The following is a 19,607-nucleotide window of genomic DNA, read 5'->3' on the forward strand; positions in this document are numbered from 1 at the left end:
CTCACCGGGGCCCAGCTTGGCCACAGCATAGAGCAGGTCGTAGTTGATGACGGGCGTGGTCTCGTCTATCTGCTGCCAGCCAATGGGCGGCGAGCCGGGAGGGGAGATGAGGAACTGTTTAGAGGGCTGGGGAGGAGCCAGGTGCAGGTTATCACCATCTGATACTGGGTTCTGGACCTGAGGGAGGGAGGGAGGGAGGGTGAGAGAGAGAGAGAGAGAGAGAGAGAGAGAGAGAGAGAGAGAGAGAGAGAGAGAGAGAGAGAGAGAGAGAGAGAGAGAGAGAGACCAATTATTAGTGAATCAGTTTTAATCAGATGTCTCTTAGTGATTGGCTTAAAAAAAAAAGAATCCAGGACAAGGCTGTACATTCAACACTCCAGACAGTAAGTTAGTTTCACATCTTAGTTCCAAGGGTCCTGCTGAGACCCCATTCAGCCAGCCAGAGAGCTGAAGTTAAAGGACACTGACTGGGAAGGATCCTTGTCTGGGCCATGGGTTCCTCTTCACTGTTCTCCAGGACCAACAGTAGTCTACTGGGTTACAGACCTCCCTGTTCCCCAGGAACAACACTAGTCTACTGGGTTACAGACCTCCCTGTTCTCCAGGACCAACACTAGTCTACTGGGTTACAGACTTCCCTGTTCCCCAGGACCAACACTAGTCTACTGGGTTACAGACCTCCCTGTTCCCCAGGAACAACACTAGTCTACTGGGTTACAGACCTCCCTGTTCCCCAGGACCAACACTAGTCTACTGGGTTACAGACCTCCCTGTTCCCCAGGACCAACACTAGTCTACTGGGTTACAGACCTCCCTGTTCTCCAGGACCAACACTAGTCTACTGGGTTACAGACCTCCCTGTTCTCCAGGACCAACACTAGTCTACTGGGTTACAGACCTCCCTGTTCCCCAGGACCAACACTAGTCTACTGGGTTACAGACCTCCCTGTTCCCCAGGACCAACACTAGTCTACTGGGTTACAGACCTCCCTGTTCCCCAGGACCAACACTAGTCTACTGGGTTACAGACCTCCCTGTTCCCCAGGACCAACACTAGTCTACTGGGTTACAGACCTCCCTGTTCTCCCAGGACCAACACTAGTCTACTGGGTTACAGACCTCCCTGTTCCCCAGGACCAACACTAGTCTACTGGGTTACAGACCTCCCTGTTCCCCAGGACCAACACTAGTCTACTGGGTTACAGACCTCCCTGTTCCCCAGGACCAACACTAGTCTACTGGGTTACAGACCTCCCTGTTCTCCCAGGACCAACACTAGTCTACTGGGTTACAGACCTCCCTGTTCCCCAGGACCAACACTAGTCTACTGGGTTACAGACCTCCCTGTTCCCCAGGACCAACACTAGTCTACTGGGTTACAGACCTCCCTGTTCCCCAGGACCAACACTAGTCTACTGGGTTACAGACCTCCCTGTTCCCCAGGACCAACACTAGTCTACTGGGTTACAGACCTCCCTGTTCCCCAGGACCAACACTAGTCTACTGGGTTACAGACCTTCCTGTTCCCCAGGACCAACACTAGTCTACTGGGTTACAGACCTCCCTGTTCCCCAGGACCAACAGTAGTCTACTGGGTTACAGACCTCCCTGTTCCCCAGGACCAACACTAGTCTACTGGGTTACAGACATCCCTGTTCCCCAGGACCAACACTAGTCTACTGGGTTACAGACCTCCCTGTTCTCCAAGAACAACACTAGTCTACTGGGTTACAGACCTCCCTGTTCCCCAGGACCAACACTAGTCTACTGGGTAACAGACCACCCTGTTCCCCAGGACCAACACTAGTCTACTGGGTTACAGACCTCCCTGTTCCCCAGGACCAACACTAGTCTACTGGGTTACAGACCTCCCTGTTCCCCAGGACCAACACTAGTCTACTGGGTTACAGACCTCCCTGTTCCCCAGGACCAACACTAGTCTACTGGGTTACAGACCTTCCTGTTCCCCAGGACCAACACTAGTCTACTGGGTTACAGACCTCCCTGTTCCCCAGGACCAACAGTAGTCTACTGGGTTACAGACCTCCCTGTTCCCCAGGACCAACACTAGTCTACTGGGTTACAGACATCCCTGTTCCCCAGGACCAACACTAGTCTACTGGGTTACAGACCTCCCTGTTCTCCAAGAACAACACTAGTCTACTGGGTAACAGACCACCCTGTTCCCCAGGACCAACACTAGTCTACTGGGTTACAGACCTCCCTGTTCCCCAGGACCAACACTAGTCTACTGGGTTACAGACCTCCCTGTTCCCCAGGACCAACACTAGTCTACTGGGTTACAGACCTCCCTGTTCCCCAGGACCAACACTAGTCTACTGGGTTACAGACCTCCCTGTTCCCCAGGACCAAGACTAGTCTACTGGGTTACAGACCTCCCTGTTCCCCAGGAACAACACTAGTCTACTGGGTTACAGACCTCCCTGTTCCCCAGGAACAACACTAGTCTACTGGGTTACAGACCTCCCTGTTCCCCAGGAACAACACTAGTCTACTGGGTTACAGACCTCCCTGTTCCCCAGGACCAACAGTAGTCTACTGGGTTACAGACCTCCCTGTTCCCCAGGACCAACACTAGTCTACTGGGTTACAGACCTTCCTGTTCCCCAGGACCAACACTAGTCTACTGGGTTACAGACCTCCCTGTTCCCCAGGACCAACACTAGTCTACTGGGTTACAGACCTCCCTGTTCCCCAGGACCAACAGTAGTCTACTGGGTTACAGACCTCCCTGTTCCCCAGGACCAACACTAGTCTACTGGGTTACAGAGCCACATCACCACCAGGCCTGTCATCTTGACTAACAGATAATAGGTCCAGATCCCATGTAGATCATCAGAGTGCTATGAAGTGTCTGTGTGCTCCAGCCTCCAGGCAGCACAGCGTAACACACCGGCCCTGCAGATATTATCTCTAACAGGAATAGAAGTCATGGACTTAATCTCTCTCTCTGCCTCAGCGGAGTGCTTGTGACCCTGATAACCATTGGGAGAGGAATTAGACAGGCCGATTGGCTAATGTGGAGCAATCACAAGCTGCTTCTGCAAGGAGGGCACACACACTCGAGCACTCGAGCACACACACACACACACACACACACACACACACACACACACACACACACACACACACACACACACACACACACACACACACACACACACACCCTGGAGAGGGTTTTATTATTAGTCACACTGCATCGGTGACAAAATGTAAACATGAGACTATTTTCCATAAACACAGTTTTTCCCTGAACTACACACCCTAACTAAAGCTTGTGTTTTAAAGATGCAGCCCAAGGTCTTAAGCACTTACTAATTTGTAACACAAACACACACACATACATACATATAGATATGTAAAGTACCAGTCAAAAGTTTGGACACACCTACTCATTCAAGGGTTTTTCTTTATTTTACTATTTTCTATGGTAATCAAAAAAGTGTTAAACAAATCAAAATATATTTGAGATTTGAGATTCTTCAATGAAGCCACCCTTTGCCTTGATGACAGCTTTGCACACATTTTCCACCATAATTTGCAAATAAATTCATAAAAAATCCTACAATGTGATTTTCTGGATTTTTTTTCTCATTTTGTCTGTCATTGTTGAAGTGTACGTACCTATGATGAAAATTACAGGCCTCTCTCATCTTTTAAAGTGGGAGAACTTGCACAATTGGTGGCTGACTAAATACTTTTTCCCCCCACTGTATATACAGTTGAAGTCGGAAGTTTACATACACCTTAGCCAAATACATTTAAACTCAGTTTTTCACAATTCCTGACATTTAATCCTAGTAAGAATTCCCTGTCTTAGGTCAGTTAGGATCACCACTTTATTTTAAGAATGTGAAATGTCAGAATAATAGTAGAGAATTATTCATTTCAACTTTTATTTCTTTCATCACATTCACAGTGGGTCAGAAGTTTACATACACTCAATTAGTATATGGTAGCATTGCCTTTAAATTGTTTAACTTGGGTCAAACGTTTTGGGTAGCCTTCCACAAGCTTCCCACAATAAGTTGGGTGAATTTTGGCCCATTCCTCCTGACAGAGCTGGTGCAACTGAGTCAGGTTTGTAGGCCTCCTTGCTCGCACACGCTTTTCAGTTCTGCCCACAAATGTTCTATAGGATTTAGGTCAGGGCTTTGTGATGGCCACTCCAATACCTTGACTTTGTTGTCCTTAAGCCATTTTGCCACAACTTTGGAAGTATGCTTGTGGTCATTGTCCATTTGGAAGACCCATTTCCGTCCAAGCTACAACTTCCTGACTGATGTCTTGAGATGTTGCTTCAATATATCCACATAATTTTTCTGCCTCATGATGCCATCTATTTTGTGAAGTGCACCAGTCCGTCCTGCAGCAAAGCACCCCCACAACATGATGCTGCCACCCCCGTGCTTCACAGTTGGGATGGTGTTCTTCGGCTTGCAAGCGTCCCCCTTTTTCCTCCAAACATAACGATGGTCATTATGGCCAAACAGTTCTATTTAGGTTTAATCAGACCAGAGGACATTTCTCCAAAAAGTACGATCTTTGTCCCCATGTGCAGTTGCAAACCGTAGTCTGGCTTTTTTTATGGTGGTTTTGGAGCAGTGGCTTCTTCCTTGCTGAGCGGTCTTTCAGGTTATGTCGATATAGGACTCGTTTTACTGTGGATATAGATATTTTTGTACCCGTTTCCTCCAGCATCTTCACAATGTCCTTTGCTATTGTTCTGTCATTGATTTGCACTTTTCGCACCAAAGTACGTTCATCTCTAGGAGACAAAACACATCTCCTTCCTGAGCGGTATGACGGCTGCGTGGTCCCATGGTGTTTATACTTGCGTACTATTGTTTGTACAGATGAACGCGGTACCTTCAGGCATTCGGAAATTGCTCCCAAGGATGAACCAGACTTGTGGAGGTCTACAACTTTTTTGGCTGATTTCTTTAGATTTTCCCATGATGTCAAGCAAAGAGGCGCTGAGTTTGAAGGTACGCCTTGAAATACATCCACAGGTACACCTCCAATTGACTCAAATGATGTCAATTAGCCTATCAGAAGCTTCTAAAGCCATGACATAATTTTCTGGAATTGTCCAAGCTGTTTAAAGGCACAGTCAACTTAGTGTATATAAACTTCTGACCCACTGGAATTGTGATACAATGAATTATAAGTGAAATAATCTGTCTGTAAACAATTGTTGGAAAAATGACTTGTGTCATGCACAAAGTAGATGTCCTAACCAACTTACCAAAGGTATATAAATAAATACATTTTTGCAGGATGTAACATATCATACAAAATGGATGATGTAGTACATATTTGTACAACATTTTTGGGGACTCGTTTTGGCTCGTGAGCACTACTTTCAAAACTACTGCTGAAATTATACAAAAGCTCTGGAGCATCACTTTAATGTGTCCTTTCCTTCCAGCAATAGACAACAGAACTAACATAAGGGGTAAATCAAAGTCCCAGTCTGTTGGCAGTCAGTCCTGCTTGTTGTACTGTATAGCTACTGACCTGGGCAAAGTAGAGTTTGAGCTTCTTGCCTCTGAAGGGCGTTTCGTGCAGCTCTATCCTGGCGCTGGCGGCTGCTTTGGGGTTGCTGAAGTTGATGCGGACACGCCGGAAGCTCTTGAACAGCTGAAACGTCACCCGCTCATCGTAGGCCAGGAACAGGGCCTCGAACATCTCCTGAACAAAGCCAATATAGAGAGACAAAAACAAACCACAGATGAGGTTGTGCATAATATGGTTTCAGGTGGTAAATGCCAAAGCATGAATAATACAGTAGACTGAGGGAGAGGGAGACATTAAGCAGTGTCTGGGGTGAGGTTCCCTGCAGCCTCCTCCAGTAAACACAGAATCCTTTCTCCAGTTAATAAGCTGTTTATCATGGACAGAGGATGCTGCAGGTCTCTTTACTGGGTGTTGACAAGACTATGTTTTCTGTTGCCTAACCAATAAACCTCCCATTCATTAAACCTGGCCAGATGAGAGATGGAGAGCAAGAGAGAGAGAGATAAGGAGCTGTCTGTCCTGTCCGCCTTAGTGCTGCTGGTTTCCTCTAGTCTTGATAGATCTGTGTGTTCCTCAAGGAGAGGTGTCACCACAGAAAGGTCAAGTTGAGTGGCACTTCCCTCTGTCACTCACTCAGCCTATTTATAGATGCTTTGTTATCATTAGTGTTGGTGCGCTCATTAGTGTGTGTGTGTGTGTGTGTGTGTGTGTGTGTGTGTGTGTGTGTGTGTGTGTGTGTGTGTGTGTGTGTGTGTGTGTGTGTGTGTGTGTGTGTGTGCATGGGTGGTTGGAATCTAGCCTTGCTGCTCGTTTAGCCTTCATTTCCTGCTGGAGAGCAGAGCTAATGAAGGTGTCTAATTTGAGGATAATCTCACATCCCAGACCTGCCCTGGGCTCCGTAAAGCGAGGAAAGAGAGAGGACAGAGAGAGCGAGAGAGAAGGGAGAGAGAAAGAGAGACGGGGGAGGGGGGGAGAGACAAAGTGTAGGGAATATAGATACAGAGGTAGGCAGAGCGAGGGGAAAGAGGAGAAGAGGGGAGACAGTCAGTTCTGGGAAATTCTCCCACAGCCTCAGGGCTGATCTCTGACACATCTCTGTTCATCAGACTCTTAAACAGCCATCACTAACATTGAGTGGCTGCTGCCAACATACTGACTCAAATCTCTAGCCACTTTTAATAATTAAAAATTGGATGTAATAGATGTATCACTAGTCACTTTAAACAATGCCACTTTATATAATGTTTACATACCCTACATTACTCATCTCATATGTATATACTGTACTCTATACCATCACCTGCATCTTGCCTATGCCGTTCGGCCATCGCTCATCCATATATTTTTATGTACATATTCTTATTCTTTCCTTTACACTTGTGTGTATAAGGTAGTTGTTGTGAAATTGTTAGATTACTTGTTAGATATTACTGCACGGTCGGAACTAGAAGCACAAGCATTTCGCTACACACGCATTAACATCTGCTAACCATGTGTATGTGACAAATAAAATTTGATTTGATTTGGTACTGTAGCTATGTTCTAGAGAGCTGTCTGTCCTCTATGGCGCCACCTCATGACCCCAGGATGACCCCAGCAGATAGAGTTCATAGACCAGGTCATTCACAGGACAAGTGGACAATATACAGTTGAAGTCGGAAGTTTACATACACCTAGGCCAAGTACATTTAAACTCAGTTTTTCACAATTCCTGACATTTAATCCTAGTAAAAATTCCCTGTCTTAGGTCAGTTAGGATCACCACTTTATTTTAAGAATGTGAAATGTCAGAATAATAGTAGAGAGAATGATTTATTTCAGCTTTTATTTCTTTCATCACATTCCCAGTGGGTCAGAAGTTTACATACACTCAATTAGTATATGGTAGCATTGCCTTTAAATTGTTTAACTTGGCTCAAACGTTTTGGGTAGCCTTCCACAATAAGTTGGGTGAATTTTGGCCCATTCCCCCTGACAGAGCTGGTGTAACTGAGTCAGGTTTGTAGGCCTCCTTGCTCGCACACGCTTTTTCAGTTCTGCCCACAAATGTTCTATAGGATTTAGGTCAGTGCTTTGTGATGGCCACTCCAATACCTTGACTTTGTTGTCCTTAAGCCATTTTGCCACAACTTTGAAAGTATGCTTGGGGTCATTGTCCAGTTATAACTTCCTGATTGATGTCTTGAGATGTTGCTTCAATATATCCACATCATTTTTCTGCCTCATGATGCCATCTATTTTGTGAAGTGCACCAGCCCCTCCTGCAGCAAAGCACCCCCACAACATGATGCTGCCACCCCCGTGCTTCACGGTTGGGATGGTGTTCTTCGGCTTGCAAGCCTCCCCCTTTTTCCTCCAAACATAACAATGGTCATTATGGCCAAACAGTTCTATTTTTGTTTAATCAGACCAGAGGACATTTCTCCATGTGCAGTTGCAAACCGTAGTCTGGCTGTTTTATGGCGGTTTTGGAGCAGTGGCTTCTTCCTTGCTAGATAGCCTTTCAGGTTATGTTGATATAGGACTCATTTTACTGTGAATATAGATACTTTTGTACCTGTTTCCTCCAGCATCTTCACAAGGTCCTTTTCTGTTGTTCTGGGATTGATTTGCACTTTTCGCACCAAAGTACGTTCATCTCTAGGAGACAAAACACGTCTCCTTCCTTAGCGGTATGACGGCTGCGTGGTCCCATGGTGTATATACTTGCGTACTATTGTTTGTACAGATGAACGTGGTACCTTCAGGCGTTTGGAAATTGCTCCCAAGGATGAACTAGACTTGTGGAGGTCTACAATGTTTTTTATGAGGTCTTGGCTGATATCTTTTGATTTTCCCGCGATGTCAAGCAGAGGCACTGAGTTTGAAGGTAGGCCTTGAAATACATCCACAGGTACACCTCCAATTGACTCAAATGATGTCAATTAGCCTATCAGAAGCTTCTAAAGCGATGACATCATTTTCTGGAATTTTCCAAGCTGTTTAAAGGCACAGTCAACTTAGTGTATATAAACTTCTGACCCACTGGAATTGTGATACAGTGAATTATAAGTGAAATAATCTGTCTGTAAACAATTGTTGGAAAAATTACTTGTGTCATGCACAAAGTAGATGTCCTAAGCAACTTGCCAAAACTATAGTTTGTTAACAAGAAATTTGTGGAGTGGTTGAAAAATGAGTTTTAATGACTTCAACCTAAGTGTACGTAAACTTCCGACTTCAACTGTAGATGATTGTGTCAAACACTGAATTCTGTGAATTCATACGCTAAACCACAATGGAAATCTCCCATCTCAGTTAAGTTATATGACAGGTACTTTTCCCAAATTAGATGTTGTTCCATCATAACAAGCAGACTTTAAATACAGCCTTAAAGAGAGAGCGTAGCAGAGTACATGGGCTATTTCCCTCCCTCTTTCCACATGGTGCTGATCTAAAATGCTATTCTAGCAGCTTCTAAATGAGCCGCCACATTTAGCCAGCAGAGTGTAAAAATAAGCACTTTTAAGGGAACATCTGGTTCTTAGCTGTGTACCTGAAAATAGATTTACTGTAAATTGATTAGCAGCGAAAGTATAAAAAACACTAGAACACATAGGGATTTCATTTATCTCTCTCTTGTTTGAAGACAGCCACGATATCCTCCTTTGAAGGATCAGCAATAGTGAGACTGCATGGGCAGGTTACAGAGCGTGTTCATGCAATGTACATTCAATTCAATGGATCTTTTGTTAGTCAGTTGATACATTCTGTGCCAAGGAATCATTTTAGATTCAGCAGTGCTCCATCAAATAAACAATCTGACCACGTAACATTGTTTACAAGATGTCTGTTTAAAACGAGTCTGACAGTTTAGTTCCATGATGTCACATCTCCCTCTCATCAAAACATCTATTCACAACAATTTGAGTCAGTCAGATACAATAGTCGTCTCTGACAAAGAGAGCGTTCTGGCAGCTTGATATTTCAGAGCCAGTGACAGATGACAATATGACTTTCCTTGGTAGAGCTGATCTGTAGAGACAGGAAGATCATTCAGACAGTCACTTTCCAATCTGGTAAATGTGTCTGAGAGCTTGTTTCATGTCAGTGTATGTGTGAGATCGGTGGCGAGTAGCAGGCTCCTGATGCGGAGTGTGTGTGTGTGTGTATGTGTGTTTGTGTGTGTCCTGGCAGCTGACAGCTGGGACTGGTGTGTGTCTGCCTGGGAGGTGGAGATGAGTGGTGACAGCTCAGTTCAGGCTGCTGTATCACCCCCCTCTGACGGTGAGGGGGATGTAGAATAGAGTTCTGTCCAGTAGATGAGGCTCTGGCTCACTCCAGGTACCTTGGATCAGCACATTAACACAGAGTTTCCCTCTGCGTTGTCGGGCGTTGTGTGAATTCATGCAAAGATTGCTGCTCCGCTTAAGAAGTGTCTTCAAAGTTTCACCTTGGGATGATGTTGCCCCCTAGACACTGATAAGAGGTCACTTTTGCATTCTTCTCCCTAATGGTCTAAGGTCAGGATTAGAGGAGGTAAACTGATCCTAGATCTGTACCTAGAAGGAACTTCTAGCCAGAGCTAAGGCAAAAGCAGACAATGTCCCTCCCTGTGTTGCGTACAACTCATGAACATGAGACTGGGTTCCCTCTGTGTACAATAACATTCCAGCTCAGATGATTTATCTATCTCCAGTAGTCTATAGCCTCAGACAGACCCACACCACACAGAGCAAGAGAGTGCTCCATCAGCAATGGAATGGAAAGCAGCAGCAGCGTTAGCAGGGCAGTATGTGGATCTGAGCTGACTTATCATGGAACCCATCACACATTAAACCTTATCCACCAATCAATCACCCTCAGGATCAGGTTTATGTTCTAACACTAGGGCTTTATCTTACATAGGCCTAATGCCATTCAAATACTTCCTAGACTGTTCTACTTCAGCCTGTTCGAATGTTTTTTAAAAAGAAATGACATTCCTTTACAAACATGGACAGTGAGGTGAGGAGAGGAAAATATAGGGAGGGTTTTTTTGGAGCTGGAACAGACATTGCTTTCTAAAAATACTCGATGCATTACCAAAGGACCGGTGGGCGCATACCTCCTAGTTAAGCAAATGGCTCAGGTACATTAGTGGTGGAATAATGCACGTTGTTATGGAGAAGTGTTTACTAAAAAAGGTCATTCTGAGGGAGGTTGAGATTGAGGCTGAGGCCCTGATGTGATCTGCATGTGTGTGTGTGTGTGTGTGTGTGTGTGTGTGTGTGTGTGTGTGTGTGTGTGTGTGTGTGTGTGTGTGTGTGTGTGTGTGTGTGTGTGTGTGTGTGTGTGTGTGTTGTGAGTGGGGGCTAAGTAGTGAAGGCTTTCAGGACACTTGTCCCCCTAATGGTGAGTCCATATCAACATATCAAACATTGTGAAGGGTGTCTCAGATGAATGTCAGCCTAGCAAAAATCTTGACAATGGAGATCATTTCTTGCAATTATACACATTTTGCCATGGGGCAGTCATGGTTCCACCTGTCACCAGAGGGCGGCAGACACCGCCTTAGAGACTATAATGACAAAGGTATTTTCAGTTACTAATTATGATTTCATTTTAGAGAGGTGTGATTTCTGTTACCCTTTGCAGAAGCTTGATTCGTTTGCATTGTGCGTTTGTCTCCTGAGTGAGTTATCAAGTCAAAGTGTTTTATGTTTTCCCTAGTTTTACTTTGTACCTACTGTTGAATTTTTTCCCAGTAAATTATTTATGTTTATTCTAAACCACTGGTTCCTCGTCTGGTTCTCTTCTCTGCTCCTGGATCCTACCTCACCACATCACAGCAAGCTTCTGCCCCAACAAGGACCCTGCAGAGATCGACCAGATCAAGAACGTTGGAGCCAAGGAGCCCTGCTGGGGCAGCAGCAAGAACAATTCCAAATATCAGTGACTCTCTAGGCACTTACCGACTCCCTCCAACCACTGAACACCCCCAACCCAGGAGTCTCAGCGCCCAGTGCTCCAGTCGTCACCGTAGATCCCCAATGGAACCTGCACCGGGAACCCAAGATCCCAGCCCCCGAGCGATATGACGGCCACCCAGGAATATGCAAGAGGTTCCTCACTCAGTGCTCTCTGGTTTTCAAGCTACAGCCCTCCTTGTTCCACACTGATCAGGCCAAGATCGCCTACATCTTTACTCTCGACCAAAGCCCTGGCGTGGGCAATGGCGGTGTGGGAATAGCAGCCACCATCCTGCATCTCCATATCAGCCTTCACTTCTGAGTTGCGACGAGTCTTCGACCACCCAGTCGGCGGACGAGGAGCGTTGATCCGGCTATTCAACCTCTGCCAAGGGGCCAGACAAGTGGCTGACTTCGCCATTGATTTCCACACCCTCACCGCCAAAAGTGGGTGGAATACAGAGACACTGGTCACCGCCTTCCACCAGGGTCTGTCTAACTCTATCAAGGATGAACTGACCTCTCTGGAACTGGGAGAGGACCTCGAGTCCCTTATTATGCTGGCAATCAAGATCGAAAACCGCATCCGAGAACGAATGAAACAGTGACCCTTTGACACCACCCCAGTATCCTGGCTTCTCGAGTACCCCAAGCCCCCCGAGCCAAGCACTGAGAAGCCCATGCGGCTGGGACACACATGTCTGAGCCCACAGGAACGTGACAGGCACATGAGCGAAGGCTGCTGCCTCTACTGTGGAGGTCTTGGCCATCTTCGCTGACGGGAAAAGCCGGGGCTCACCAGGACAAGGGGAGACCCTGACGAGCTGCGTAGGTACTCCCAGGCTACCCAGTCACCGTCTGTCACTACCCGCAACCCTCCACTGGGACAAATGTCAGCACCAAATTCAAGTCTTTGTGGACTCCGGGGCTGCGGATAATTTAATCGATCAGGACCTCGCCAGAGAATTACAAATCTCCTGCTTGAAATGCCCTATCCCTCTGCAGATTCAAGCCCTTGATGGATGCCCCATCGGCTCTGGCCAGGTGGAATATCAGACCAAGCCCATTCAACTGCAGGTCGGTGTGAACCACTCAGAGACTTCTAGCTTTATTTTGATCACTGCTCCCGAGAAACCCCTTATCCTAGGGGTCTGGTTAGCGCAACATAACCCACAATTCTCCTTGTCCACGGGACATCTACTAGACTGGGGAAAGAACTGCAAGACTAAATGCCTAAGACCCCTACCAAGAGCCTCGCCGTGCCCCCCTGCATCCATTAAAGCCCAAGACTTCTCCGCTCTCCCTCCCGAATACTCTCCCTCTGGGAAGTCTTCAGTAAGAGGCAAGCCGCCCCCCTCCCTCCTCATTGACCATACGACTGAGCCATAAAGCTCCTACCCAGCTCCACCCATCCCCAGGGATGTCCTTACTCCCTCTCGGCCCCTGAAGTAGCAGCCATGGACGATTACATCTGGAAGTCGATGGAGGCAGGCTTCATTTGTTCCTCAATTTCTCCAGCCTGCGCAAGCTTCTTCTTCGTGGGAAAGAAAGATGGGGGTCTGCATCCTTGCATTGATTACCCAGGGCTGAAGAGGATTACGATTAAGAATCGTTACGCCCTATCACTGATGTCCTCTGCCTTGGATCTGGCCCAGGGGCCCGATTCTTCACCAAACTGGAAGAATCGGGAGATTAATGGAAAACTGCCTTTAACATCCCTAGTGGCCACTATGAATATTTAGTCATGCCATTCGGATTATTGCTCACCAGCAGTCTTCCAAGCATTGGTCAATGACACTCTTAGGGACACGTTGAATCATTTCGTCTTTGCTTACCTTGATGACATCCTGATCTTCTCCAAGACCCTTCCAGAACATATCCTGCACGTCCGCCAAGTCCTGAGACACCTCCTGCAGAGTCAGCTATACATCAGAAATAGAGAAGTGTGAATTCCATGTTTCCCAAGTCTCCTCCCTGGGATACATTATCCTGTAAAGGTTAAGGCCGTCACCGACTGGCCCCGTCCCGCTTCACTGAAACAAGTTCAGCGGTTCATCGGGTTTACCAATTTTTCCAGACATTTATTCGCAACTTTGGTGCCTCTCACGGCCCTAACCCATCAATCCCAGACCCATTTTTGCTCAACCCCCGAGGCTGACAGGGCATTCGAGGAGCTCAAGGGACGTTTCACCTCCGGACCATCCTCGCTCATCCTGAACCTGCTCGTCCCTTCATGGTAGCGGTGGATGCCTCGGATACTGGAGCAGGGACGTTCCATTCACAGTGGAAAAAGGGGGTCAAGAAACTGCACCCATGTGAATTTGTCTCCAAGCGGTTTTCACCAGCGGAACGCAACTACGATGTAGGCAACCGGGAGCTCTTGGCAGTTAAGTGAGACAGCCGACATCATGATTAACCATGTCTTTTCGACTACATGGACTCTCCCAGGACATTGTCTCGGACCGTGGCCCCAAGTTCGTCGCGCGGTATTGTAAAGCCTTCTGCTCCCTGTTGGGGGCATCGGTGAGTCTCTCCTCTTGGTTCCACCCACAGTCGAATGTACAGACTGAGCGGGTAAACCAGGAGCTGGAGCATTTCCTCCGCTGTTTTGTCTCCCCTCAGGCCACCAACTGGAACAAGTTCCTCTTCTGGGCCGAATATGCTCACAACACACTGCTGAACTCGTCCACTGGACTGTCTCCATTTGAGTGCCAGTTTAGGTTCGGGGCACCCTGCAGTACCTGGTGGACTGGAAGGGCTACGGACCCGAGGAGCTGGCGTGGGTGCCTGCCCAGGACATCCTGGACCCGGGACTTGTTCTGGACTTCAACCAACTACTTGGTGGTCGCCCTGGCTCCGCGGCTGGAGCCGCTCCTAGAAGGGGGGTACTGTCATGGTTCCACCTGTCACCAGAGGGAGACAAAGATTGCCCTAGAGACTATGATACGTGTTTTCAGTTACTAATTAAGATTTCCTTTTAAAGAGGTGTGTTTTCAGTTAACCTTTGCAGAAGCTTGATCCGTTTGTAATGTGTGTTTGTCTTCTAATGAGTTATCAAGTCATAATGTTTGTTGTTTTCCCTAGTTTTACTTTGTACCTACTGTTGAACTTTTTCCCAGTAAAGTATTGAGGTATGTTTATTCTGAACCACTGGTTCCTCGTCTGGTTCTCTTCTCTGCTCCTGGGCCCTACCTCACCTCGTCACAGGGGCAGAGAGAGATTTTGCCATTTTAGAGCTAATTTCCTGCAATTCTACACATTTTGCCATGACTTATGCCATGTTATGATGATATCTGAGCAAGAGTGATTAGCAAAATCAATGGGGGTCCCCTGGAGGTCAGGGCCCCTGGAGGTCAGGGCCCCTGGGCACGTGCCCTGCATGCCCGGTCAGTAATTCGACCATGATTACTGCAAGTTTAGACAGCTGGCTAGACTAACTTACCACTATTTTGTTGACTAAATGAGTGACTGTTAGTGACTGACATAACAAAAGAAAAAGTTGCTGATTGACAAACAAATTTCAAAATTGCACCTCCTGTATTCTACTTTTGTAACTCTCAAAAGTAATTTGAGACCCCAACTGAGTTCAGAAAAAATATATATACAGTACCAGTCAAAAGATAGGACACACCTACTCATTCAAGGGTTTTTCTTTATTTTACTATTTTCTACATTGTTGAATAATAGTGAAGACAGAAACTATGAAATAACACATATGGAATCATGTAGTAACTAGGGCTGTTGCGGTGACCGTATTACTACCACACAGGCGGTCAAGAGTCATGACCGTTTAGTCAGGGTAATTAGGCTTCTCCAAGCTCTGATGCTGCTGATGGTACCAGGCAGTTACCAAACTTGCTAACTGCCTGGTACTCAGCACTCTATTGTCCCTCTAATCACTCTGACATCAATGCAAATGTATTAGAAAATCTAATCAAACACTTAATGAGAACCCATGAGCTCATGTTGTGCAACATTTCCATAAGCTATGCAATTGCGGGAGAAAACAGAGTGATGGCCGCTAATAAAACGATGAGGATCCCATCAGCTTTCTATAGGCTAGGCCTACTATATCTATTTATCAACTTTCATAATATTAAGCACATTGCTTCTCTTTACAACAGGAGTATAGCCTACCTGGCTGGCATGAAAATAAACCAGGGGGAAAGGCCTCCATTCGCTATTTAAGTGTATATATGACGTATGTTTTCTCACTGTCCCTGTTTCGAAACAGGTGCATGATAATGGTCCACATCAAAACAAATGTCACACATATATTATTTAGTATATGTAAAGACAAGATTAACTCAAGAATAGTCTGATAGGTGACAATATTAGCCTAGCACTTGTGAATTACATATTATCACTTGTGAATGATGCCCAGCATAAGAAACAACACCTTTTAATGTTTTATTATTTTTCATCAGTCACATACCTCATGTAGCCTAGCCCATAGGCCTATATGTTTTAATAAGGTTTGTATCACAACTAAAGTGGCTAAATAACTTCTTAAAATTAAGCACATTATTCTGCTTTACAAGGGGTGTAGAGCCTAACTGGCATGTATAAGCAGAGCGTGAGTTTCAAATTTCACCATAAAAATGCACCTTTATAATAAAAGCATTACATGCATAATTGCATTTGCGGTAACTTTTGATAATGGTGTTTTCCGCAATTGGAACATTCACGATTATAGCCTACTACCACGTGCACATTGCTGCACTTATAATGTGAATAAATAGCCTAATGGTTTATGAACATTTTAAGCTAAACGTTCTAATCTGTTGCATCAGACACATTGCATATAAAAGTTGTTTGATGCTTGTGGTTGTATTAATTTGGGATCTATCGCATCCCACAAATGTCCCAGACTATGTTTGGAATATTTATTTCTCGCACAGAACAGAATAGGTTGACTTATGTACTATGGGGGATAGTAGATAGGCTAGCGCTTTTGCTGTTTGTTAGGTCTACTCATCTTGTTGGCTGACGAAAAGTAAATATGGACAGTTCTTCCAATATCTTCAATATGCACCTCGGAATTGAATAAGGATGCGCGCAGTTGCATCCCCGATGTGTCTGTCTTCACTTGTAGCCTGTGAGAAAGACCCGATCAGGTGACATAGAGCCATGTGAGTGAGAGGGCTTCGGATTGCGCAGCACACTCAGGGAGAGAAGCACAACGCAGCACTCTGGGCCCAGGGGCGAAAATCTGATATCAACTTTGGGGGGGACAATTACATGAAATTTTCTCAAGAGCAATTCCTGAGGGGGACACCAAAATTAGTGCTGTAACACATAGCCTACATTGTAATATGGTAAATGTATATTGAGGAACCAAAGAAATAAGGTGTTTGCCGTACTCCTAACTACCGGTACCCAAAACTACACAACTACTCACAACAGCAATATCATTGCCTTTAACAAATCTTAGTTCAGTCACCAGTTTAAGTTGAGAGTGGGGGTATCCATGGCATTTTCTAATTATGTTCCTATTTTACAAATCAAAAAAATTGAGAACCTTTCATAATGTTGCCAAACAAAGACTCAACAAACTTACCTGAGACTCCCTGTCTCTGCCAGTCTGTCCCTGCATATCTGTCCCCAACTCTGCTGTCTGTGTGCCATCTGTTGCCTGCTCTGCCTAATGACATCATTGTGAAACATTTCCATTAGAATTTCATTTCTTTCTTATGAACATTTTATCAACTTTCTTTGAGATATTAGGCTACTAGGGTTCTTACTTTGCGTTTTGGTGTACTGAAAAATACTCTGATGTCCGTCTTTTATTTTTCTGCCATTTTTCTACCTGGCTGGCTGGCTACACACACACACAGTGTGTAGGTTATTTACAGTAGGAGATGGGCTTCTATCATCTTATCTTTTATCATTCTATTTGGGCTTCGATCTAAAAGGTAGCTAGCAAATGTGAAACGGATTAAAATGACGAGTTGACAGCTGTATGAGTTCACCATTTACACAACATATGCTGCAACCTTTTGTAATTTTAATAGTTTGTTTCATATTGGCTGGCTTCCAACAATAGCTGAATTTGCAAAGCAAGCGAGCACCAATTCCGTTTCAGTGGTGTTTGCTATAATCTTTGCTACGCGGGTTAAATAAAATAAATAAATAAAAGTTCCCTTGCGACAATTTAGCTTTTGCAACGAGACCATTAAATATATTTAAGACAATGGTAGAAGAGAGTGTAGTTCTGTTCAGTTTGGACTTCAGTTTATCGCTAACCTTATCACAGGGACTTTGAAGCACTAACTTACATCATCTGCATGCTGATCTCGGAATAAATTGACGATAGCATAGATTCCATCTTTGACGATGCCACATAAATGGAATAGGTACTAGCTAGCTTAATAGTTAATATTTGCGCGCTAGCTCTGCATATTCAGCTAGTGTGTGTGCGCGATTGACTGGATTAACCTCATGTCAGTTACGTTCATTGAGTGCCTTTCAGACAGTAGACACGACCCCTCTGTTACCTTGCCAGTGGATCAAACCATTGTGAGGAAAAGGGTGGGGGGGTCGCAATCTTTTGAAACTTAAAAACGCGCTATTAAGTGTCTATAATCAGCACAATTGCTTTCATTGCGTATTATTAATATTATTTAAATTACATAGTTATGTTTCAGTGATATATTGGGGGGGACAAATCATATTTTTCCCGGGATTTCTGCCCCTGTCTGGGCCGCAAAAGGCATGGATTTTTTTAAGGTGCATTACGGCCGCCGTGAAATTCAAGGCATTATCAAGTGCTTGTCAAATTGTGAATGAGAGACTATTGGAGTGTGTACATCCTGCTTAAAGAACAAAGCAGAGTTCATGCCTTTCAAGCAACTTTTTTTCAAATCATCATTAGAGTCATCATGCATCCTTACAATGTATTAAAAGTGTAAACATATAGCCCAACGTTTGTAGAACAACTAAAGTTACATTAAGAACTCTAAATTAAGCATATAGGAGTACCTATTTCTTTGTTAACTACTCAACACAGAATAGCCGCATGTGTGCACTCCCTCAAATTGTTTGGAGAAAATATTTATATTTTATTCAGCAATTGTATTCTTCATACTATAAAATAATATAAAATAATGCCACGGAATTATAAGCAAATCTTGTCTGCTAAATGAACTAGTGTAGCCCACAGCCATTTGGCTTACAGACATCAGGACCTAACATAAGGACAACTCAGAGTATGCTATTCTGTTCTTCTGAAATAGACTACATTTTCTTCATATCATGCTTCTTTAGATTTATTGGATGGATGTATTGTGAAGGTGTAGGCTTTATTACATGGATTTATTATACTTTTTTAAATGGTTTGTAGGCTGTGTGTTCATGTTAATTAACTGCCAATTACCGTGAGAACAACAGTTATTTGCTTGACAATCACCGGTTGATTTCATGACCGCCACAGCCCTAGTACAAACCAAGAAAGTGTTAAACAAATAAATATCTATTTTATATTTGAGATTCTTCAATGTAGCCACCCTTTGCCTTGAGGACAGCTTTGCACACTCTTGGCATTCTCTCAACCAGCTTCATGAGGAATGCTTTTCCAACAGTCTTGAAGGAGAAGAAGGAGGAGTTCCGACATATGCTGAGCACTTGTTGGCTGCTTTTTCTTCACTCCATGGTCCAACTCATCCCAAACCATCTCAATTGGGTTGAGGTCGGGTGATTGTGGAGGCCAGGTCATCTGATGCAGCACTCCATCACTCTCCTTCTTGGTCAAATAGCCCTTACACAGCCTGGAGGTGTGTTTTGGGTCACTGTTCTGTTGAAAAACAACTGATAGTCCTACTAAGTGCAAACCAGATGGGATGGTGTATCGCTGCAGAATGCTGTGGTAGCCCATGCTGGTTAAGTGTGCCTTGAATTCTAAATAAATCACTAACAGTGTCACCAGCAAAGCACCCCCACACAATCACACCTCCTCCTCCATGCTTCACGGTGGGAACCACACATGCGGAGATCATCAGTTCACCTACTCTGCGTCTCACAAAGACATGGTGGTTGGAACCAAAAATCTCAAATTTGGACTCATCAGACCAAAGGAAAGATTTCCACCGGTCTAATGTCCATTGCTCGTGTTTTATGGCCCAAGCTAATCTCTTCTTC

General features: G+C 45.0%; 1 protein-coding gene across 3 annotated transcripts in view; it reads right to left on the minus strand.

Annotated features, from left to right (window-relative positions):
• Nucleotides 1-19,607, minus strand: part of LOC106607852 (calcipressin-2) — a 138,824-nt gene that overhangs the window by 15,912 nt on the left and 103,305 nt on the right. For all 3 annotated transcript variants that reach the window (XR_006770303.1, XM_045720885.1, XM_014205284.2), the window contains 2 exons: nucleotides 5,542-5,715; nucleotides 6-177 (listed from right to left, as the gene is read on the minus strand). Coding sequence is in view for 2 of the 3 variants with exons in the window: in XM_045720885.1 (XP_045576841.1) it covers nucleotides 6-177; nucleotides 5,542-5,715 (346 nt within the window). In the remaining variant the exon portion in view is untranslated. The remainder of the gene's footprint in view (nucleotides 1-5; nucleotides 178-5,541; nucleotides 5,716-19,607) is intronic.

This window comes from Salmo salar, chromosome ssa06 (genome assembly GCF_905237065.1).
Source record: "Salmo salar chromosome ssa06, Ssal_v3.1, whole genome shotgun sequence".
NCBI lineage: Eukaryota > Metazoa > Chordata > Actinopteri > Salmoniformes > Salmonidae > Salmo > Salmo salar.